This window comes from Epithele typhae (genome assembly GCF_022376455.1).
Source record: "Epithele typhae strain CBS 203.58 chromosome Unknown BXZ73scaffold_98, whole genome shotgun sequence".
Taxonomy (NCBI): domain Eukaryota; kingdom Fungi; phylum Basidiomycota; class Agaricomycetes; order Polyporales; family Epitheliaceae; genus Epithele; species Epithele typhae.
This window is the reverse complement of record NW_025954289.1, coordinates 41,395-63,292: the sequence shown is the minus strand read 5'-3', so window position 1 is coordinate 63,292 and position 21,898 is coordinate 41,395. Positions and strand designations below refer to the sequence as shown.

Here is a 21,898-nt window from a genome sequence, read left to right as displayed (position 1 = left end):
TGTTGGCGTACTGGGGTCAGGATACGTGCTTCTGCTTCGATGAGGTGCACGGTCGCATTCGAACGTCGAAGCAGATAGAGTTCCGGAACCTGAACCACATACCATGCGCCTGGTTTTAGACCTAGGGAGAAGGTGTTCGTCACCCGCGAAGTGGCACCAGCACCGTGGTCCTAGGGCTCCGATAGAGTTCGTGAGGTAACCACACTCTCACACCTACAGGCTCGCATGGAAGGAACGGGCTATCGCACACCATGTGTGGACCGGGAGCAGCTTCGCGACCGACGGGAACGTAACAGATGGATGAGCTGGAGCAGATTCCGATAGAGAAGATTGCGGAGGACTCAACGAGGCCTGTGCGAAACGCGTGAGCTTGCAAGAAGCGCACCGTGACATACCGTCGTGATATCCGACGGCCTGGCAGGCAATAACCGGCAGGCAGAGAACGATTAATCGTCATTCAACCGAATGTTACAGGAGAAGGGCGTCACAGTGGCAACCACTCATTCCATAGTATGTGTGTGTAAGGAGAACGGGGGAAAGTGCATTGCCTCCCATTATATGGGGAGCACGCTGGACTTAGTGGAGGATTGGCGCGGGGGTAATATGGGTAGCCTAAAAAGACGCACCCTGACATGGGCCAGTGGGTATCCAGATACGATGGTGAGATCTTCAGTCGTGCCGTAGCAGGTGGCCCATCTCCACGTTGTCCTCTCCGTTGTCCGTCGGCGCCGTCACAACCAGGCCTTCATCCATCTCCCGCTTGACGCACAGTTGCTCCGCGAAAATGACCGTCCCCGCAGTGCTGGCCCCGACCACGAGCCAGAAAAAGACCGACGTCGGAAACGCAGCCGTGTAGTACGTCGTCAGCACCAGGTGGACGAACAGCAGCGTAAGCGCAAAGTCGAGCACCAGCCGCGGCCGCCGCACGAGCGCATACAGGCAGTACACGCTGGGTGTAACGCGGTCGGTCAACACGCGCGACATCGATCGCGAGATCGGACGAGGGAGACGTACTCTGCGACTGACGCCACCAGCCAGCACGCGACGATGAGCCAGCATCGGACGGGATCGACGCTGCGCAGGCCGCCCTGCTGCGCGGACCCGAGCCCGACCTGCCTGCCGCCGCTCCAGACGGCGTTCCACGCGCTCCAGGGCCCTTCGCCGGGCAACGCGCGGGTCGTCGGGCGGCCCGCCATCTCGCGCCAGTCAAGGATCATCCCTGAGGTGTGTGGGGAGGGGAGGGGGAGGGGTCAGCACGGGGCGGACGGCGGGCGAGGGAGGGCATACCGACATTGGCAGCACCGCCTTCATACTCGAGCGAGGCGGGATCGGCGAAGATGACGAGGAGGGGCGGGACGAGGAGGGAGAGGGCGAGGTAGTGGAGGGTCTGGAGGGCAAGGATCTGGGAGAGGATGAGGACCGGATCCCAGCCGGTGGACTTCGTCATGGTCGTCGCGTTGGCGGAGACAGCGGACGACTGCCCGCGCTCGCTCACATCCGGCGTTTGTTCCGAGTGCCCGGTCCGGCCCCATCGCGCGGACCGCTGCGGCTTAGGCGCTGGTCACCACTCGCTGACGCGGCCCAGGCTGTGGGTATTTGGACTTTGAGGGCGGCGAGTGCGGGCAGTGGACCGCGTCAAGTTGACGATCTCCTTCAACGTTTCAACGATGGATCAATGCCCGGTTGAAGTCCTCCACTCGATCTTTTCTTACGCTTGCACTGATGACGGATCGACTGGACGCGCTCTCGGTCTCACCTCGCGATACATCGCGGCCGCCTCGCGTCCCTTCCTCTACGCCTCCGTCGCCCTCTTCGGCCCTGCACAAATCGCAGCCTTTGCGACCCTGCTAGAGGGTCTCCACGCATCTTCACCGTCGTCCGATACGCCCGTGCTCTTCCTCTACATTACCGACCGCGCCCAGAGCGCAATGCGACGCCCCCCCGGCCAACCACACGACCAATCCCGCTCGACGTTCACCCAGATGCGGGACACGTTCATGCCCACCGACGCCCCTGCCCTCGGCCTCGCCTTCTCCATCTCCCGCCTCCTCCTTGCCGTCGCCCCCACCCTCCGTGCTCTCGCCCTCCTCCTCTTCCATCGCTACCACACCGCCGACCACCCGCTCTCTGTCCCCCTCCCTCACCTCCACGAGCTCACCGCGCACACCTCCCTCCTCCACACCGTCGAGCACGTCGAGATTGTCGACGGCGCCCCCATGTTCCGCACCCCTGCCGGCCAAACCACCTACGCCGCCCTCCGCCGCCTGCACCTCATCCAGAACGGCGCGAGCACGATCCGCCAGTCCGTTCCCCGCGTCGTCGCCCGGATCGCCCCGCGGATCACCCACCTCTTCCTCGCCCGCCTCGGCCCGTCCTTCATGCGCCAGGGCGGCGTCGTCAGCGGGCTCACGCGCCTCGTCAGCACGGACACCGTCGCCCCTCCCACGGCGCGGGCGAGGAGTTCCCCGCGACGCTGCAGCGCGTGATCGTCCAGACGCTCGACACCTCACAGTATCGGTTCATCGACCAGGTGTGTGTCGCACGCTTGACGTCGTCTTTCGCACCGCTGACCCGGAATAGCAGGACCTGATGGCGCAGCTCAAGGAGCTCGCCGCATCCGACGTGCAGAGGCGGATTGCCGTGCTCGAGCCTGTCAAGCTCAACGTCTCCGGGGTCGGCACCATCCTCGGCTTCAGCATCCCTGACGTTGACTTCTACATGAAGCTTCAGTCTCTGTGGGAGCAGCGCTTGGCGGGTGGAGAGGGCGTGTGGGACGTGACCGTCGTCGACCAATGACCCCCGCGGCGGACGTCTGAGTGAGTGTGTTTTTCACCGTCCCTTGCATTGTTCGATGTTCTCTGATGCCTTTGATTTCCGCAGCCCTTATGTATTAAGTTCTTGTAAGCTTCAAAAACACCGGGCTGGGTACGCACCCAACCCAAGCACGGCGCTGATGGTCCGTAGCGGTGATCCTTGTACATCCTCTCTCGTCTACATACTGGTGGTGTACAGCGTGGTTTTTGTACCACTATTTTCATGCAACTGACCAAAGCGAAGCTGGTGCGACAAGCGTCATCCAAAAATGTGATAAATCTTTAAAACAATGTTTACACAAGTTGAATCGCACGGGCAGCGGCCTGGCACCAGTCCGTACCCAACCAGACGAGCGCGGACAACGGCGCCCCTCAGCATCACCGGTTGACCAACGTTTCAACTCGGACCATACGTCGCGACGATGGTTCGTCCCCAGGAGCGGACACTCCGAGCTCATCCTGCTCGCCCAGCCGCCGCGTGCATCACCGTGTGCCCTCCGGGGCGCGCGCCCACCATGACGTGCTCCCCGCGTCCCGATGCGTCTGCGCCTCACGCTACAGCCCAGGACCACGACTCCGTCGGCCACCCGATGAGCCTGCGGCACGCGCGGCATGAGTCCCTCTCACCGGGCAGGATGTCGAAAGGGCGCGAGGCGGCTCCGTGCTAGCCCAACCTGTTTCTTCGAGCTACCCTCCACTATGCCCACCCAGAATATGTTATTTTTTACATCCTCGTATCTATCTACGCATGTGCCCATCCGTCGGCCCTATCCATCGGAAAACAAAAATCCTATCTTCGTGTTTCCTATCTTCGCGTTCCGGGGCGCCAGAGCTGACAAGGCTGGGCATCCGAGTTCCGCGCTATTCTTCTCCTCTCGCTCTCGTTTCTAGTGTGCCGCGTATCGGCGAACCTCCTCTGCCTTGCTTTCTTCAAGCCCTCGGACAGACCTCCAGTCGCGCGGGCGATTCATATACCGTATCTGTATGATCACTCTTACATCATGGCTGATCTCCCAGCAGAATACGCCCAACGGTAATGCATCACGAACGTACCGCATCTCGCTCACTTCTCTCGCCATTTTCTGCGAACGACGACCTGCAGAGCAGGAAGCCTATATGTTAGGATAGATAGCCGACGCACCTGGAGCGGCCGCCCCTGATCATACAGCACACCTTTCCGACATGCAATTATCGGACGGACGAAACACTTTGCACAGGGTGTACTACATGCACTCGAGCGCGAGGGACCCCAAGCATCCCACCGCCTCTTCCTCGCTCAGCGTCGGCACGCTCTCGATCCGACCATCCTGCTTTAGGAGCGCCTCGCGCCGTCCAAACGCAGCGACCATCCTGCGCGTGATGCGCACGTCGCCCCACTGTCCCGACGTCGGGCGTCGCTAACACCGCGGGCGTACGTCAGACCTCTCACCCTTGCTCGAACAGAACAAAGCGCTACTCACCGATCTCACGACGGCAGGCCTCATCGTGCGCGCGAGCCCGACGAGCGGCCGCAGCCACTCCCACGGCGCGAGCTCCAGCCCGAGCCCGTCCGCGAGGTCGCAAAGCACGCCCGCGACATGCGTGACGGTCGTCCCCGGTGGGCGCCGCGGGGTCGACAGCCGCGCGGCCTCCGCGGCGCACGCGACCGCGAGCAGCAAGTGTCCGACCGGGTCGAAGTGGCGCAGCGCCGCCGCGGACGGCGTCGTGCACTCGGCGTAGGCCGCGTACGTCGCCAGCGCGTACGCGCGCGCGAGTACGTCTGCGGGTGCGGTCGGGGGCGCGGCAGGCCGGGCGGGGGGGCGGGCCGGCGCACGGCTTCGCGGGGTGGCTGGGAGGGCGAGCATGGACGGGGAGAGCGGGGGCGCGGGCTCGAGCGCGTCGCGCGTGAGCGTGCGGAGGACGACGAGGGCCTCTTGGGTGTCCGGGCAGCCGGTGTCTGTCCCCCATCCGGAGAGATACCTGTGGTGGCGGGGCGAGTGGCGCGGAGTCAGTTGTGGGTGCTAGTGGCACAGCCGCGAGACGAACCGGGTGGCGAGCTCGAGCATGTAGTCCCAGTACTCCCGTTTGGTGCTGGGGAGCGAGTTGAGATGGTTGATGAGCGTGTTGAAAGGCAGCGCCTCGCAACGGCACCAACATTCGCGCAGGTGCTTGTCTGGGTTCGGTGGCGCGAATTCCGGGTAGAAACAGACGCGCTCGATGTGGAGGTGGTCAAGAAACGTGGGGTCGTCCGAGAGCTCGAGAGGCGGGAGCGAGGGGACGTCGTAATATTCTGAGTACATGCTGAAAGCGCACTCGTGGGTGTTAGCTGGGGACGGTGGATGAGAGGAGTTGTGAGTGGCGACACAAAGTGGGCGATGGTCAGGATGCTTGGGCGCTCCGACTGCGCGAAGCTCACGCTTTTGTTGTCACGAGCCACTCGGGCATGTGTCGCTCCAAGGACAAGGTAGGGCGTCTACCCTCACGAAGGAATGGCGACGTCTCCGGAAAAGTGCCCTCCAAAGCCAGGAACCTCTGTGGCACACATGCTGCGAGACAGGAACAAGGGGAAAGCACCTTGAGCGCTCACTGGACACTCGGTGATCAGGCGCACGAACTTCTCTCTGAAAAGACGCAGGATCCGAGGTGGTAGGGTGTACGAGCTGGTGCAGATGAGTTCGCGTATACGGGTGCATGAATTCCACCAAGATGACGCCGCCACTCCAAGCCTGCATCGCTTGGGATCCTTCAGGGACTCGCAGACGTCCGCAGTGTATACACCTCGACTCGACGTCGATCCAGTCAGGGATTCACGTACATGGACAGAAGAACACACTCAATAAGCTTGTGGTTCCGGTAGTCGTAAAACACTTGTCCCTAGAGCATAATTAGCTTGTGGATATTGCCGCTGAAGCCTCGGACCGCAAGTCCGTGATTGAGAGAGAGAAGATCATGAGGGCAAGCATAGGACTCGAATGCGTTAATAAGCCCTCCCACGCCGCCCGGACTTTGCCGTCGGCACTGATGCCACTTCGTCGCTCTGATAGACTGGCATCTGCAAACGAAATGTCGCAGTATGAAACTCCGGGACCTGAATGAACGCAACGATCATGCATATCTCCGCTTCCGATGTCGCTGTTATAAATCGGGACTCAGCTTACACAAGGGGTTGTCAGAAGGTGGTGGGTTATCCCCTTTTATAGATTCTATCACGTGGACAAGCACTGAAAGGGGCGACCAAGTTGCCGTAACACCTATCCACCTTGTTCTCCGTCATTCATCTCCAGAACTTACACACTATGGCCTTTGAGGTCTTGAATTTTCCCTCAACAATCAATGTTTACTGTGCATGAGTTCCGGCCCATGACGTCTTGCTGGAGATCGATGTGGGGTGCGACTGAATTTGTTATTTCATTCGTCAGATAGATGGAGCTGTGTCGAGATAAGACGGTATATAAGAAAGCTTGCTTATGTTCTGTCTCCCTCACCCGTTTTGGCACAGCTTTACACACCCTACCCCACCCACCCATCTGACTACCCATGTCTCTTCCTCTTGCCGGAAAAGTCGCTATAGTTACTGGTGCTTCACGCTCAATCGGTGCTCAAATCGCCGCTCAACTCGCTGCAAAGGGCGCGAATGTCCTCATCACCTACGTCGCTGGTGCTGATGCTGCCGCTCAAGTTGCTGCCGACATCAACTCGAAAGGTGCGGGCCAGGCAATTGTCTCCCAGGCCGACGCCGCTTCCCTCGAGGCCAACCAGCGCATCGTGAAGGAGGCCGTAGACAAGTGGGGCCGCCTCGACATCCTCATCCTCAATGCGGCCATCCAAGGCATGGCCACCATAGCCCAGGTCACTCCCGAGACCTACGACAAGACCTTCGACACGAACGTCAAAGGGCCCATGTTCCTCATCCAGTCCGCCCTCCCTCACTTGACTTCGGGTGAGTATATATGCGCCCAGGCTGTGTCGTCTCACACCGCTCATCCGCTTCGGCCCACTCAGGGAGCCGTATCATCCTCTTCTCGTCATCACTCACCCGCGCGTCGACGGTCCCTCCCAACTACCTTCTCTACAACTCCACCAAGGGCGCTGTGGAGCAGATGGCGCGCGTCCTCGCCAAGGACCTCGGCCAGAAGGGCATCACGACCAACGTCGTCGCGCCCGGACCGATCGATACGGACCTCTTTCGGAACGGCAAGACGGAGCAGCAGATTGCGTTCTTCGAGAACCTACACCCGGCGAAGCGTCTCGGCCAGGCGGAAGACGTCGCGAAGGTGGTGGACTTCCTCGTCAGCCCTGAGGCGTCTTGGGTCAACGGCCAGACGTTGATGGTCAATGGGGTGAGTAGATTCCTAGGATGTCTGCTCAACGACGGTTTCATGTATCGTACACAGGGCTTCGCCGTATAAACGGATGCACTCGAGAAGTGGATTGGCCGTGCTTTAGTGAACAACTGTATATTGATTCGTCCCTTTTGAAAAGTTCTGCGGAACTCGCGAAAAGCGTTCCTCTCCGTTGAGTGGGTGCCCATGGTAAAGTTCTCACAGCCGAGTCCCGACTTAATGTTGGCAATTTGATCGTGAGTAGTGGCGGGGAGCTCTGTGAGGTTACATCATCTAACCAGGCGATATTAGAATCCTCTCTCGCCGTAGTACCCACGCGACTCATGTGTAGGCGAGATCGCGCGACTATCGTCTGCTTGGTGGGCAAGCAAATGATACTCAGTCCCTATATCTAGCTCAACAAGCAAACTAAGTTACGAGATTATAGCTTACATCCACCGGAGCAACACCACGGTCTACCACGTCCGGCGCTTCCCACCCTTGCCCCACTTCTCGAGCAGGAAGTCCGTCATGAACTCGTACAACTCCCTGTTCGCGCCGCGCTTATAAATGCTGTGGTCGCTGAGAAAAAAATGCCATGGTCAGCTCAGATGTCCCACACGCACGCGCGGACGTACCTGTCGGTGAACATGCGGAAGCGGAAGTTGCGCACGCGATCGCGCGTGAACATGTCGAGCAGGTGGGCCGAGTTGGCGTAGTGCACGTTGTCGTCCCCACTGCCATGCGCAAGCAGGAAGTCGGCATGGTGGAAGCCGGTGACGTTCGAGATCGACGCGGTAACGTAACCTTCCGGGTTCGCGCTGGGGAGGTCCATATAGCGCTCCGTGTAGATCGAGTCTGTGGGCGCGTTCAGTCTCCGACGATGTGGGAAGGCGAGGCTGGTGCGTACCATATAGTCGCCAGCTAGTGACAGGCTGGTATCGACAAGCGATCAGAAACGCTCAGATCAAGCGCACATGTCACTCACAGCAACAGCCATAGCCAGCGAATGCACACCAGCATCCGCCTCCACAACCTTCGAGCTCATAAAGCCACCGTAACTCCATCCCCAGATCCCGATCCTCTTCGGATCAACATACTCCTTCGCGGCCCATATCTTCGCAGCGGCGATCTGGTCCGCTGTCTCGTACTTCCCTAGCTGATTCTTGACTGGGTTTCTGAGGCGACGTCCGCGATGTCCCGTTCCACGCCCGTCGACGATGACGACGATGTACTGGAGCTCGGTAACGACGTAGTCGTGCCAGTCGTGGCCGTACTTGACGTCGACGAGCTGGGACCCGGGCCCGCCGTAGACACGGAAGAGAACGGGGTATTTGGTCCGCCCGGTGTCGTCCATGCGTGGGGGACGCATCTCGAGCACGTTCATTTCTAAGGGGCCCCCAGTGGATGAGTCAGCGCGAGATGAGAGGGGGAAAACGAGACGCACCGTAACCGTCATTCTCGATTGTCGAGTGCGTCACAATGGGCATTTCGTACTCTGCGAGCGTGGCATTGAGTGCCGAGTTCTCGCTCAGAACGTAGTCGAAATCTTCGATGTGTTAGAACTACCATCACCTTCTCGGGACGAGACATACCTTCGTCGCCAACGCGGTTGACGCGCTGCCAGGGCGGGTGAGGACCCTTATAGCTGAGCACATAGAAGCCTCCTTCAGGTGAGAAATCGGCCTCGTAGTATCCAGGGCTAGAAACGTCCGTCAAGGCTGTAGGTTCATCGACATCCCCACCTGGGGTCTTCGGGAGGGGTACTGAGTAGATGTGACGCTGGGTAGAAGACGGTTTTGCTGCCTGGAAGTAGCTGGAACGCGTCTGATCAGGACCGGGAGAATGAAGGATGAAGCACTGATACGCACACGAGACGGCGCTTAGCATCCACTGCGAGGATGCCGCTGGTGACCTCCCACTCTCCAGTGGTGAGAAAATGTGGGGTGGTGCTGTTCGCAGGGCTAAAGAGAGCGATGTGGTTGAAACCTTCCGGCGTCGGAACAATGTCGAGGTACGCGGGCACGTTCTCCTGATACCACAAGTCCTCCGGCAAAGGTGTGATTTCTTGGATCTATGGATATTTGATCAGAGTTGGCTATGCGACATGACAGTATGTATGCGCTTACAGCCTCAATCCAGCCATCATCGCCCTGCTCCCCGTTCTTGCCCAGCCGGCGTACTGTCGTGCCTTGGAACCACGTATGCGTTGACATGTCGAAGGAAATTACCGCTCCGTCGTCTCCATTGCGCGTAACCTCACGTATGATAAGACCTTCGTCATCCACCCACGCGATCTCGGCGATGATTCGGTTCTCCGGGGTCGTATGGCCTTGAGACTGCCATTCGAGCTGCACGGTCGCCTGTTGTGCAAGGACGTTCTTGTCGAGACTGTCATCTGTCACTTCGCTCAGGACGTTGCGATAGGATTGCAGGCGGAACACGTGGGCGGAGACGAGTGGGTTCGGGTAGCCGGGTTTCGGGTAGCGCATGGTGACGTGATCGGGGTAGGGCACGACAGCGTACGAATCCTCGGAGGGATTGTAGACCGGGAAGGTGAACTCGTCGACAGCGGTCTCGTCGAAGCGGAGGAAGACAAGCTTTTCGGAGTCCGGAGACCACCAGAGGGCATAGTCTGCGCCGAACACCTCTTCCTCATACACCCAATCGGGGACGCCGTGGAATAGAGAGGCATTTCCTGAGGTCGTGACACGAAGAGGAGTCTCACTGCATATCGTCATAAGCATCAACACTGTTAGGGGGCATGAAGACTCACAAGGGACTGGGAGAGACATATACATCGTTCTCAGCCACGAAGGCGATGGACTGACCCGTAGGAGACCATGTCGCGTATGACGTCACTGGAGGGTTTGAAGGTGGAAGCAAAGGTTGCGTTTTCTTCGTCGCGATCTCGTGAACATAGAAATTGCCGTGGCTCGAGTGTCGCCACTGCTTGACATGGTTGGCCTTAACGAGCATAAACTTCATATCAGACGAGATCGACCATGTCATCCAGTTGAGCGGAAGGCCTTTCTCCTGTGGTTTCACATCAGCCGACAAGCTCTACAACACGGAGGGGAGGACACCCACATCCTTGATGTCGGAGTAGGAGACGAGCTGCCTCGAGGTGTTCGTCTTGAGATCAACAAGGTTGATGCCTGTCCCTTGTATGGCAGCGAAAACGCCGTCGCCAGCTGAGAGCAAGTGTCAACGATGTAATTCAGCGACTATATGCATAGTCGAGGCAGAACTTCCGCTTCTGGCGTCATGATAGGCTACGTAGAGCTTTCTACGACAACAAGGCGGTGACAACGTCTCCTAGTGCTACACAGCGTGACTCGTCTTTTCGTTCCGAGCAGATGGGGACGCATCACTTTTCAAGTGCTCCAGAATACGGTATCGCGCATGTGGAAACAGGGCCATGTGGATCGGGAGAGATGAATGCCATTGTGCGATGAAACACACCTTCGGGTACCCAATTGATAGACTTGACGTGAGGAGAGAAGGTACCGTTGAACATATGGTCCATCGTGAGATGGCGGACTCCTTGTATGCGGAACGGCGTGCCAGTATATGACCGCGCGGCGAAGACACCGATTACGACGGCAATGGAGATCAACGAGAAGAGCCCGATGATGAGTGCTTTGAGGGAGGCCGGACGTTTCTTTGGGCATACAGTGAGCCTGCGAGCGCATACCAGAACCTAGAGACGCACCTTGTCACGCTTTCCAATGACCAAGTCGCCCTCTTCCTCAATCCTCCGGCCGCTGCGCTCCTCGCTCTTCTCAAGTAGCTGGTCAGCTTCGTCATCGGAGCTCGGGGGGTCAAAGGGTCCGTCGCCATAGTACGTCTCAGGCTTTGGGGGATAAGCGGATACGGAGGTGTTGGAGGAGCCGCGTTCGAAGAAGTCGCCATCCATGCCGGGGCCTTCGTGGGCTGGCGGCATGCGTAGCGGCTGCGTGACGCGTAGGCGCGGCAGCGAAGAGCAGAGCGGAGAAAAGGAGCGTCGAAGCCGGAGCGAAGGAGGCGTACGCGCAGTGTCTGTGCCCCAGGCACGACGGGCAACGGCCCAGCTTCGGAGCCCGAAAAGGCGTAGAAAAAGCTTGTCAAAGGTGTCTTTTCTGCAGCCTTTTGTGCGCGTGTGAAAAAGGCACTAAAATGGGCAATTTCTCCGTCTGATTTATGGGTGCTGAAAACGATCGATAAAGAGACCTTTGGTACCCGTTCCAATAACGCGCGTTACTTATCATTTGTACTCACTTGTTTGTTACTCACATACTATACACGATCTATTGCCTTTACAATGAATCATATTGTCTTTGTTCTGAGCACTGTATTCTGTCGGGCCGAAAAATTCGCCTCAAACGTCACCTTTCAGGATATTCTATGACACACACAAACTTGACATAAAAGTTCGCCTTTCCCATCCTTTTTCTCCCCTGGAAAAATACATGCCGGAAATGACACCTGTGACAGGTTTTTTCTACGCGTTTTCGGGCTCCAAAGCTGGGCTGTTGCCCGTCGTGAGGGCGCTACCACTCACATGTCACAGCCGAGGGCGTCCAGGGGAGACGCCCAGCACGCGTATGGGCGCTTCTATTGGCCGTGGCGACGCGTTTTGGCGCGGTGCCGCCTGTCGTCGGTGGCTCGCAGTTTCTTCCTCCAGTACAACGACCTCCACGACCCTCACGACCCACTCCCCTCTACCCGTCATGGACGCAGACCTCATCAAACTCGTCAACAAGCTTCAGGACACCTTCGCCAATCTTGGTGCGCACTTTGTTCCGCCTATCCTCTCTTTGCTCACGTGCGTACAGGCGGAGAGCTCGACATGCCCCAGCTGGCTGTGGTACGTTCTGTCGCCGAACGCGTTCTTTTCGCGCGTATCTGAGGCCGTTGTAGGTTGGAAGCCAGTCTGCAGGGAAGTCGAGTGTCCTCGAAACGTGCGTCCATCTCCCTTTGCTCTTGCTCTTGCTCACCTCCGCGTAGCATCGTTGGGCGCGACTTCCTTCCTCGAGGCTCTGGAATCGTTACTCGCAGACCTCTCGTTCTCCAGCTCATCCATACCCCCGTCCCCGATCACCCAGTAGACTACACCGAATGGGGCCAGTTCCTCCACATCGACAAACGCTTCTCCGACTTTAACGACATCCGCAAAGAGATCGAGCAGGAGACCTTCCGTGTCGCCGGTCAGAACAAAGGTATCAGCAAGCTCCCCATCCATCTCCGCATATGCAGCCCCAATGTACTCGACCTCACCCTCGTTGATCTACCCGGTCTCACAAAGGTGCGTACCCACGTCTCGCCCTCAAAGAAGCATGGTTTTTGGTGACAACATGCTTATATGCTCTCTATATGTAGATTCCCGTGGGCGACCAGCCAAGCGACATCGAGAAGCAAATCCGCGGCCTGGTGCTCGACTACATCACAAAACCCAACTGGTAAGTCTCCTTCTGACTTGTCGGTCCATTGCTCACCTCCTCGTAGTGTCATTCTCGCGGTATCTGGTGCCAACGTCGACCTCGCCAACTCAGAAGCGTTGAAGCTTGCGCGTTCAGTCGACCCCCAAGGACGGCGCACGATTGGGGTCCTGACAAAGCTCGACCTCATGGACGCGGGTACCAACGCGCTCGACATTCTCACCGGGCGCGTGTATCCCCTAAAGCTCGGCTTTATCGGTGTCGTCAACCGCTCCCAGGCGGACATCAACAACGAGAAGCCGATGACGGATGCGCTTGACTCTGAAGCTGAGTTCTTCCGTTCCCATCACGCGTACCGCAACATCGCGCACAAGAATGGCACGAAATACCTTGCCAAGACGCTCAACCAGGTGCTGATGAACCACATCCGCGACAAGCTTCCAGACATGAAGGCGCGCCTAAACACGCTGATGGGCCAGGCGCAGCAAGAACTGAACTCGTTCGGCGACGCAGCGCTTTACGGCGACAAAAACCAGCAGAGCGGGCTCATCCTCCGCCTCATGACGCAATTCGCGCGCGACTTCGTGGCATCGATCGAGGGGACGAGCGTCGATATCTCGACCAAGGAGCTCTCGGGCGGCGCACGGATATACTACATCTTCAACGACGTCTTTGGTCAGGCGCTCACCAGCATCGATGCGACGCACAACCTCGATGGCCAGGACATCCGAACAGCGATTCGCAACTCAACTGGCCCACGACCGAGTCTTTTCGTGCCCGAAATCGCGTTTGACCTTCTCGTGAAGCCTCAGATCAAGCTCCTGGAAGCGCCGAGTCTTCGTTGCGTCGAGCTTGTGTATGAGGAGCTCGTGAAGATTTGTCACAACTGCACGAGCGCGGTATGTGATGCTTTGTGTTTGATGACATCATTCTCATGCACAACACAGGAATTGCAGCGGTTCCCGCGGTTACACGCTCAACTCGTGGAGGTTGTCTCTGAGCTCCTGCGCGAGCGACTTGGCCCCACGACGGACTACACTCAGAGCTTGATTGACATTCAGACCGCATACATCAACACAAATCACCCCGCATTCATCCAAGGATCCGCCGCCGCCGCGCACACGATAACGAACCCTCCAAAACAGAACATCCCTCGAGTGAGTTACCATCCTTGCGCCCATCTGCAACGCTACTGAGCGCTGCAGCACCACTCCTCTTCTGCCCAGATCACGTCCACCGAGTCCGTCAACGGTGCATCCTCGCCCGAGGAAGATGACGAGGAAGAAGCGCCAGTAAACGGCGTCACGAATGGTACCGGTTCCCTCCGCTCCCCGCTTGACCGCCGCAGCGGGGCCGCGTCCGCTCCCCCTTCCGCCCCCACTGCTGTCCCTCCACGGCACCACCACCAGCACCATCTCGGGAACGCGTCGCGCAACGTCTCCGGAGCGTCGACCGCAAGCGGCGCACCTGGGGCGCCGGGTACGGCGAAGGAGACGTTCCTGAACTACTTCTTCGGTCAGAACGGTACTGGTCCTCTCGGCCCCGGAAATGGAGGTGTCGCTGAGCGGAGCGCAACGACGGGCCGGGATGTGAGTGGCGCGGATCCAGCACTCGAGACGGGGCTGATGGCCGGGAAGCGGGGGATGGACAGGAGCAACGCCGCGTTCGACATGAAGAGTCTCGGGAAGCACATCGAGGCAGTGCGTCTCTTTCTATGTCGTCGACGACCTATTTCTAACGCATACATTTACCTAGGCTTCGGACTCGACGAATGAGTTGACGATGCGCGAAGAGATGGAGACTAACCTGATTCGGTCGCTCATCCAGTCGTACTTCAACATCGTCCGGCAGTCGATCCAGGATCTTGTTCCGAAGGCGATCATGCACCTTCTTGTCAACAACACGTCGCAGCAGGTCCAAAACCGGCTCGTGGCATCACTGTATAAGCCCGAGTTGTTCGGCGAGCTCTTGAACGAGGATGAGACGCTCGTCGCGGAACGCGCGCGCGTCAAGGCGTTGCTCGACGCATACCGAGACGCGTTCAAAACACTCTCCGAAGTTTCGCTCAAGTCTACGTAGATTGGGAACCGGGGACGGAGGAAAGGAAGAACACTCAAGGAACCCAGTATAATCCACCGCACACGCTTTCGTTCACAGATAGCTGCTAGACCTACGTACCCCGCTCTGCCTGTTTGGTTTGTTTCTGGAGCACTCGTACTATATACACGCCCACTCACTTATGTCAATATCACTAATGTGCATATGTGTTCACGCTTGCGTTCGCTGCCACCTGTTTGCGCAAACGACGCGAGAAGTCAAATCCTCCTTCGAGGTATGTCCATTTTCCCCTCGTTTCTACCCAAAGGAGCTGACAATGCCCAGGTAGACGATGAAGTTCATTGATCCGCCAGCCGCGATGACGTCACTGTCACCCGAGCGTGCGCCATTCCGATTGTGATGCTTTGTAGTCCCGCCTACTCGTTGACATTTTGACTTTGCAGGACCATTGCTCGCCTGCAGCACTTTCATAAAAGCTCAAATCCGCCTTCATGCTGCGTGTGCAACGTCCACCACCAGATCACGATGCCCGTACCAATCGATTCCAAGTCGCAGGTCACTTTGGCAAAATACTTCTTCATCACCCGACACTGCTTCACGAACCTTCACATCCGCAAACTCCATCCATCCAAACAAAAAGATGCCCGGCTCTTGATACCCCTGTCGTACTGGGAGGACATCATCGACAGGGAAGCTCACGGAGACGTTTGGGAAGCCTATACCCACACCGCGGTGTTGTAAGCAGCACCACTACAATGCACCGCGTCTCTCGTAGACTGACCACTCTCGAACCGCCACCCAGGTATCTGAGCGGCATGCCGACGCCGCTCAGCGGAAATCCCGACGTCTTCACCGCTTTCGCTGAGGGCCGTTCGCGCGTCAACGCGATCCTCGCCGGGTTCTCCAGCCAGTTTCTGCAGAGACGGTTGGGCCCTGTGCCCCAGTCGCTTGGCAGCGTCGCGGATCAAGCCCTCTCCCTCGCCGCCTACTGCCACCTTTGCGTTTGTCGGGGCGACTTCGGTCTCGCGGGACCTCACGGACAACCATCGAAGGGCGCTCAAATGCAGGAGCGTGTCTACAGGCGCGCAAACCGCGGCGCCTTGCGCGATCTGCGCGGGGCGGTCGAGTGCGCAGACGCCCTGCTCAACCGCGGCTTTCTGAGCCCGGTGGTCCTCGAGGTGGGACAGGCCCTCTCGGACTTCTTGCGCCTTGATGGCGAAAGATGCCTCTGCGATGCCGGGCTGGAGGAGTGCAAGTGCGCACCTCTACTGGCGCTTACCAAGATGTGGTGGGTCTCGGAGGGTGCTCGGCTAGTGAGTGCAGCGTTGAAAATTCTGTGATTTTTGCTGACGTCGCTGCACTCTAGCTCGACAGGGAAGAGATCAAGCGATTGCGACTGCGGGCGTACGACGTTGCCGTCAAGGTGCGCGTCGAGCGCGACCGAGCGCGCCAAGCGGAAGCGATGGCGGAAGACGAGACTGCAACGCCATCCTCCTACTAGCGGGTAGGCGAGGCAGAGAAGAGTTTACGACGAGAATGCTTTGTGGCGAATAGGTAGTAAGTTGTTGTGTTGTATTCACGTCGGTTTCGGCCCGTGTTGTACTGAGTGGCTCGTGACAACAACAGCGTGTGCTTCGCGCAAGGGGAGCGCCAGACATCCTGCCACTGCCCACTGCTTCACGACGCCACTCGCCACTCTACACGCTCACTGACTTCTATCTGACATCCTTCAGCATGTTCTCAGAAGACGGCGTTCGCATTCTGCCCCCTCTCCATTTCTCAGAGGACCCCACGTTTCTTCGCCATCTCCACATCGAGCGCGTTTGCTTCTACCCGGAATCCGCGCCACCAGACCCAGGCGAGCACCTGCGCGAATGCTGGGGCCGCTGTGAGGCGCTGTCCTTCAGGAGGCTCATCGACCATCTTAAGTCACTCCCCAGCACCAAGCGGGAGTACTGGGACTACATGCTCGAGCTCGCCACCAGGTTCGTCTCACGATCGTGCCCTGACCGCCCACAACTGACTCCGGGCCACTTGCCCCGCCACCACAGGTATCTCTCCGGATGGAAGACAGAAACCGGCTGCCCAGACACCGGAGAAGCCTTCGCCGTCCTCCGCACACTGACACACGACGCACTCGAGCTGCCGCCCTTCGCCATGCTCAGCCCCAAGCCTCCGCCCGCACAGCCCCCTAGCCCGCCCCCGCCTCCCGGACTGCCAGCGCCGCTGAGCGCACCCCCCGATGTCGTCGCGCGCGCATACGCACTGGCCGCATACGCGACCTTCGCTGAATGCGAGAGCCCTCAATGGCGCCATTCAGACACGATGGGGTGCACCATCCTCGCGGCCGAGTGCGCGGCGGAGGCTGAGCGCCTGTCCGCGCGCCCGAGCGCGATCGTCTCCCATGTCGCGCTCGAGTTCTGCAAGTCTGCGGAACGTCTCGGGGTCGACCTGTCGCCGTGGGTGTGGCTGCGGCCGGTCGTCGCGCTCGCGTACGCCCAGAAGCCGCCCGGTCGTCTGGTGAGCAGCCCTCGTCAACTTATCTGCGCGGGTGAAGGAGAGAGGGCTGACTGCGCGCGGGGACGTTGCAGAGGCTGTATCCAGATTGGGTCACGCCGAATCCATTCGTGCTCTTGGAGCGCAGGATGGTCGACGCGTTTGGAGTGCGTGAGGCGTTCCTCAAGCAGGAGGGCCGAGTGGTGCCCTAGGATCGCTTGCGCTTGAGTGCATGTAGTACACGCATATCCCTGTCCTTGATGTTATGAGTGTAGTCCTTTTACAAAGTGTCTGGGTGACAACAACATCAGCGCAGGCGTGCATCCGCGCGTGGGAGATCGAACGGCCGCTGTGGCGTGCGGGTAAGCGTGCTCTGCGCAGACCCACGGGCGAGTTCAAGCGGCGCCGCAGATGAAGCGTTGCCATTTCAACCATTTCAACCGCGGTGCGCCCTGCTTTCTGTCGAAGGCTGGTCAGCTTGCGCCAAGCCTAGGGCTAGAGAGGGCAGGAGGAGAGTCGGAGAGGTGCAACCGCGGGCGCTCGATTGCGTCATACGCGTGAGGTGGACCGACAGGACCCCGCGTCGAGTGAGGAGTCGCCTTCCCATCACCCGCTTCCTCCTCCTCCTCCTCCTCCTCCTCCTGCTCTACACCGGCTCGTGCTCTCTCAGCCCGTCTCATACTGGGAAAGCATCTGGGATTCGAGAAGAATAGAGAGTCCCGCCCTCTGCGTTCCAGCTCTCCGTGGTCCGTGCCTCTCTTCCTTCGCAACCGACGATGTCTAACGTGAAACCGACAGGACACAGTAGCTATACATCCGTCACAGTTCGTCTACCTCCAGAACATGCTATCATCAATGAGCCCAACGAGGACTATGCGATACGCGTCTTGCACAACGTCGGCCTTTGCATACATATACGTCTTCGATCTCGCGGAGGTAGGGGAGGGCAAGGTGCGGTACGGATATGGATGGATGCGGTAAAAAGCTCAGTGAGTCTGTCTCGAATTGGGTGGAGGTGCAACTACCAACTCTGCGCCTTCCGTCCCTTTGGATCCGGAATCATTCTTGCGAAGGTCAAAATCCTCGGATGAGGACGAGGCCTTGAGGCCGACGTACGTCCCTTCTGCCTTGTTCTCGCGCCCCGAAGCTCACTCGCGTTCAGTCTCTGTCGGATCTTTGACGACATCTACGTCCCTCTTTTCTACCTCCAGGAACCTTGCACCTCGTACGTGCCCCTCACTCTATCCTATCTTCCTCGACACCCATGTCTGTCCGCCCCCCGCAACTGAAAAGAGCGAGAATACTTCTGGCTGCCGCGATCAGAAGCAACCTCGTCTCACGAGCTCCTCAACTCGCCCCTGACAGACCGGTTTTACCTCGACCTCGGCTATGTCCTCCGGGTGCGCGTCGCGGCAGATGAGTACTACATGACGATGAGGCTGGACCACCGAGAGCGCACGAGGGCGTTCAACAGGCTCGTGAGGTGCGCCGGCTCCACCGTGAGTACCTTCCCTGCTTCCCCCTGTCGGTAAAAAGTTGCTAATTCTGGTGCTTTCCCCAGTGCTCGATGGGACTTGGCCCGGTTTCGCGGTGGAGAAACGACGACGAACGAAAGCCGATGTATGATCAGACCTCGTCGTGTACTTTTGGTTTACTCGCATCCTTCGATATCATGTTTAACATCGTCCATTTCAACCAGGACCGGCTTTACTGACTCGAAAGAGGAAGAGGAACTGGAGGATGGAATCTCATATCTGACTGCTGTCACAAGCGGGCAGGACTCAGGAGAGGGCGAGCACAGGTGGCATTACTGCAGGCACAGATTGCGCAGCTATCTCTTGTCCATGGTCACACGCCGTGCCGTGTAATTCTGGTTTGCTCATATCCTTCGAGAACATGTTGTAATCTAGTTCTCTTGAACCAGAGCAAACGCCTGCTCATGTATGATCCTGGTTGGGTATGTGCATTCTATAGCGTACGACAAGACAAAACACGGAAAGTGTCAAAACGAGAGCATGACAACAATGTACAGATCGACCACTTTTGGGCGTCGCCGACGTGACTAGTCCGTGCCCTCCACGTCCGCGACAGACATCTCCGACAGCTCCGTCCGCGGCCGCTTCACCACGCGCGGCGACTCCTCTTCCGAGTCCTCCTGCTCCTGCGTCTGCGGCGGCAGCGACGCCGCGTATCCCTCGCCTTCGTCCTCACTCTCCTCCGACAGCGACTTGCGCTTCGCCCCCTGGCGCATCGGCGACGCCGCCGCTTTCTCGGCCGGTGTGTCGTCTTTGAGCGTTTTGATTTCTCGTGTCGGCGTCGCCTCCTTCATCGCGCGAGGCTCGGGCTCCTCCACCAGCCCCCCACCGACCTCGCCCAGAGCCTCCGCCGCCCACGCACGCATGTCCTGCGACGGCGCCGGCAGCTCCTCGCCCGTCTGCCGCGCCCGCGACAGCACCTCCGACCGCCGCTGGAGCTTGCCGCGCGGGCTCGAGAGCACGTGGCCGTCCTTGACCCCGTCGTCGGCATCGCGCACCGGGGTCGCGGCGCGCTCGGGCGAGGGCGGGTACACGGCGAGGATGATGCTCGGGTCGTCGAGGGACATGCACGAGCCCGCCACGGAGCGCATCGACGCGTCCTGCTCGCCGTCCATGCGGAGCAGCGACGCCGTCCCGGGCAGCCTTCGCAGGCCCATCAGCGGGGCCGCGGGCGGAGGGGCGTGTGCGGGCTCCGCCACCGCCGCGCCGTCCGAGACAGAGGGGAAAGAGGGGAGCGCGTGGAGCGCGGGCGGGGTCGCGGGAGCCGCCGGGGCGCGCCTTCGACCTCGACCTCGATCGCGAGCCATGGGTGGTCCAGCGCGCTGGTGAGCGACATGCGCTTGGTCGGCGAAGACGCGAGGAGCGCCCGGATGAACCGCTCCGCTGTGTGTGCGGTCAGCTCGCGTGACGAGGAAGAGGGAAGGGGCACGCACCCTGCTCGCTCACGTCGCACTCGTACAGCAGCTTCCACTGCACCTGGCGGGACATGATGATCGTATGGATGTCGACGTTCGGCGGGTCTTCCTCGAACGGGGTGCCCTGCGTGAGCCTGAGAAAAGAGAGTGGTCAGCACACGGCCCTCTATCGCGTCTCCAGGACAAACGCACATGGCAAAGACGATCACGCCGACGCTCCAGCTGTCGACCAGGTTCGAATACCCGTCCGGTGTGGGGAACGCGTCGTGCACGGCCACTTCCGGCGCAAGGTATATGGGGGTGCCGCAGAACGTCTGGACGCGCGTGTTAGCGACGAGGAACTCTGCCTCGCATAGATGCGCACCTTGAGGATCGTCTCGGAATCCATCGCCTTCGCTAGCCCAAAGTCGGCAATCTTCACGTTGGGCGGGTCCTCGCTGGTCAAGAGGATGTTCTCCGGCTTCAGGTCGCGGTGGACGATCCCTTGCTCGTGCACGTACTGCAGACCGCAATCAGAGAGCGGTGAGGTGGTAAGCAGAGAGGTGCTCACGGAAAGGGCGTCGCAGATCTGGTACGTGATCCGCTGCGTTTCGGCCTCCGCTGTGAAGATAGTTAGCGCATATATCCAGGCCACAAATGAGGCGGAGGCGCACGCAGCCCACGGTCTGTGTTGGTGATGTACTTGAGCAAGTCTCCGCCAGAGACGAGTTCCATCACCAGACCTGCATACTCGGATCGTCAGAGCTGATCCACCAACCGTCCGGGCCGGACTTACTCAAGCTATTGCTCTCAAAAAAGACCTCCTTGAATTCGCATATGCGTGGGTGCTTCATCTGACTCAGGATCTCGATCTCCCTCCGGAAGTTCGGCGGTAACTTCGCCATCGGGTCCGTGTCCTCCCCAGCTGGCGCGCCGTCGTTGGCCCCGCCTTCCACGGCACCTTCTTTGGGTTCGGTGTCCCGGGCCCCGGCCACGCCGTCGTCCTTGCTCTTCGCCCGCCTGCGGTCCGCCGGCGACGCGATCTTGCGCAGGATCTCCGCCTGAATGATCTTGACCGCATACCACTTGTTCTCCTCCCGGTGGAGCGCCTTCATGACCCGCGCGAACGAGCCCGATCCAAGCAAGCAATGTAGGTCGTACCTGCTCTCGACGCTCGTCGCCGTGTTCGCGCCCACCTTCAGCCTGAAGATGTACCCTGAGCGCGCCGTCAGCGCACGGCTCCGCGGCCCGGGTTTGTGTGCGCGCCGTGGGACGCACCGAAGTCTTCGTGGGCGCGCGGGGGCGCCTGGGCGGTGCCGAGCCGGAGCTCGTTCCCATCGTGGAGGAGCATCGCGCTGTTCGTCTCGATCCGTTTTCCGTTGATCTGGGAGGGCGTCGTCAGCGGGCGGTGCGGCACGGTGCGGCGAGATCGGGATACTCGCGAACGTCCCGTTCATGGAGAAGTCGGCGACCTTGACCGCGGCTTGCGCGGAGGGGTCCCCGTCCCACTCGATCGAGCAATGAGCGCCGCCTGCGGGCGGGCGGTTGTGTCAGCCAGCGGGGCGGGCGCACGGAGGAGCGGGCGCCGACGCACTGATGGCCCGGGAGCCTCTGTCGAGCACGACGTCGTTGAGGGACTTGCGCCCGATGCGGTACGTGCGCTGGCCCTTGAAGAGGTCGACGCGCTTGATGTGCGGATTCGCGGCATTGCAGGGGATGAGGACGCCCCACAAGTCGTCGTCGGCCGGATGTTCGGTCTGGGACACGAGCTGGGTCGCGGCCTGTGTCTCGAGGGGCTGTGTCTCCTCCATCGTGGGTGGGGTGTATTAGGGTACCTATCCGGGACGGTGTCAGCGAGAGGCGAGCGCATATAGTGGGAGA

At 59.5% G+C, this 21,898-nt stretch overlaps 9 protein-coding genes across 9 annotated transcripts; 5 read left to right on the top strand and 4 right to left on the bottom strand.

The window, feature by feature from the left end:
* Nucleotides 1-669: 669 nt before the first annotated feature.
* Nucleotides 670-1,447, bottom strand: BXZ73DRAFT_82017 (integral membrane protein S linking to the trans Golgi network-domain-containing protein; the record flags this gene model as incomplete). The annotated part of the gene is made up of 3 exons (XM_048023626.1): nucleotides 670-949; nucleotides 1,015-1,219; nucleotides 1,288-1,447. 3 exons carry the CDS (start codon nucleotides 1,445-1,447, stop codon nucleotides 670-672), a joined length of 645 nt encoding a protein of 214 aa, XP_047872114.1.
* A 220-nt stretch (nucleotides 1,448-1,667) lies between these two features.
* On the top strand, nucleotides 1,668-2,796 carry BXZ73DRAFT_107059 (uncharacterized protein; the record flags this gene model as incomplete). The annotated part of the gene is made up of 3 exons (XM_048016820.1): nucleotides 1,668-2,396; nucleotides 2,423-2,530; nucleotides 2,584-2,796. 3 exons carry the CDS (start codon nucleotides 1,668-1,670, stop codon nucleotides 2,794-2,796), a joined length of 1,050 nt encoding a protein of 349 aa, XP_047872113.1.
* Nucleotides 2,797-4,036: 1,240 nt separating this feature from the next.
* On the bottom strand, nucleotides 4,037-5,092 carry BXZ73DRAFT_107058 (uncharacterized protein; the record flags this gene model as incomplete). Its single annotated transcript, XM_048016819.1, has 3 exons — nucleotides 4,037-4,210; nucleotides 4,274-4,772; nucleotides 4,839-5,092. 3 exons carry the CDS (start codon nucleotides 5,090-5,092, stop codon nucleotides 4,037-4,039), a joined length of 927 nt encoding a protein of 308 aa, XP_047872112.1.
* A 1,237-nt stretch (nucleotides 5,093-6,329) lies between these two features.
* BXZ73DRAFT_93009 (uncharacterized protein) lies at nucleotides 6,330-7,201 on the top strand (the record flags this gene model as incomplete). Its single annotated transcript, XM_048026562.1, has 3 exons — nucleotides 6,330-6,732; nucleotides 6,795-7,132; nucleotides 7,187-7,201. The coding sequence occupies 3 exons, from the start codon at nucleotides 6,330-6,332 to the stop codon at nucleotides 7,199-7,201; spliced, it is 756 nt and encodes a 251-aa protein (XP_047872111.1).
* Nucleotides 7,202-7,590: 389 nt separating this feature from the next.
* On the bottom strand, nucleotides 7,591-11,060 carry BXZ73DRAFT_55675 (dipeptidyl aminopeptidase; the record flags this gene model as incomplete). The annotated part of the gene is made up of 12 exons (XM_048021383.1): nucleotides 7,591-7,696; nucleotides 7,753-7,972; nucleotides 8,025-8,049; nucleotides 8,103-8,503; nucleotides 8,562-8,663; nucleotides 8,710-8,930; nucleotides 8,986-9,188; nucleotides 9,244-9,841; nucleotides 9,891-10,150; nucleotides 10,205-10,308; nucleotides 10,580-10,778; nucleotides 10,830-11,060. The coding sequence occupies 12 exons, from the start codon at nucleotides 11,058-11,060 to the stop codon at nucleotides 7,591-7,593; spliced, it is 2,670 nt and encodes an 889-aa protein (XP_047872110.1).
* A 766-nt stretch (nucleotides 11,061-11,826) lies between these two features.
* On the top strand, nucleotides 11,827-14,613 carry BXZ73DRAFT_55657 (dynamin protein dnm1; the record flags this gene model as incomplete). Its single annotated transcript, XM_048021381.1, has 9 exons — nucleotides 11,827-11,884; nucleotides 11,932-11,963; nucleotides 12,017-12,057; nucleotides 12,104-12,401; nucleotides 12,476-12,555; nucleotides 12,602-13,433; nucleotides 13,482-13,691; nucleotides 13,740-14,234; nucleotides 14,290-14,613. The coding sequence occupies 9 exons, from the start codon at nucleotides 11,827-11,829 to the stop codon at nucleotides 14,611-14,613; spliced, it is 2,370 nt and encodes a 789-aa protein (XP_047872109.1).
* Nucleotides 14,614-15,117: 504 nt separating this feature from the next.
* On the top strand, nucleotides 15,118-16,093 carry BXZ73DRAFT_107054 (uncharacterized protein; the record flags this gene model as incomplete). Its single annotated transcript, XM_048016818.1, has 3 exons — nucleotides 15,118-15,329; nucleotides 15,395-15,905; nucleotides 15,959-16,093. 3 exons carry the CDS (start codon nucleotides 15,118-15,120, stop codon nucleotides 16,091-16,093), a joined length of 858 nt encoding a protein of 285 aa, XP_047872108.1.
* Nucleotides 16,094-16,326: 233 nt separating this feature from the next.
* Nucleotides 16,327-17,300, top strand: BXZ73DRAFT_107053 (uncharacterized protein; the record flags this gene model as incomplete). The annotated part of the gene is made up of 3 exons (XM_048016817.1): nucleotides 16,327-16,577; nucleotides 16,644-17,112; nucleotides 17,184-17,300. The coding sequence occupies 3 exons, from the start codon at nucleotides 16,327-16,329 to the stop codon at nucleotides 17,298-17,300; spliced, it is 837 nt and encodes a 278-aa protein (XP_047872107.1).
* A 1,850-nt stretch (nucleotides 17,301-19,150) lies between these two features.
* On the bottom strand, nucleotides 19,151-21,828 carry BXZ73DRAFT_107052 (kinase-like protein; the record flags this gene model as incomplete). The annotated part of the gene is made up of 11 exons (XM_048016816.1): nucleotides 19,151-19,766; nucleotides 19,823-20,006; nucleotides 20,057-20,172; nucleotides 20,231-20,352; nucleotides 20,403-20,537; nucleotides 20,589-20,638; nucleotides 20,692-20,760; nucleotides 20,814-21,233; nucleotides 21,296-21,401; nucleotides 21,490-21,548; nucleotides 21,612-21,828. 11 exons carry the CDS (start codon nucleotides 21,826-21,828, stop codon nucleotides 19,151-19,153), a joined length of 2,094 nt encoding a protein of 697 aa, XP_047872106.1.
* Between the last annotated feature and the right edge of the window lie 70 nt (nucleotides 21,829-21,898).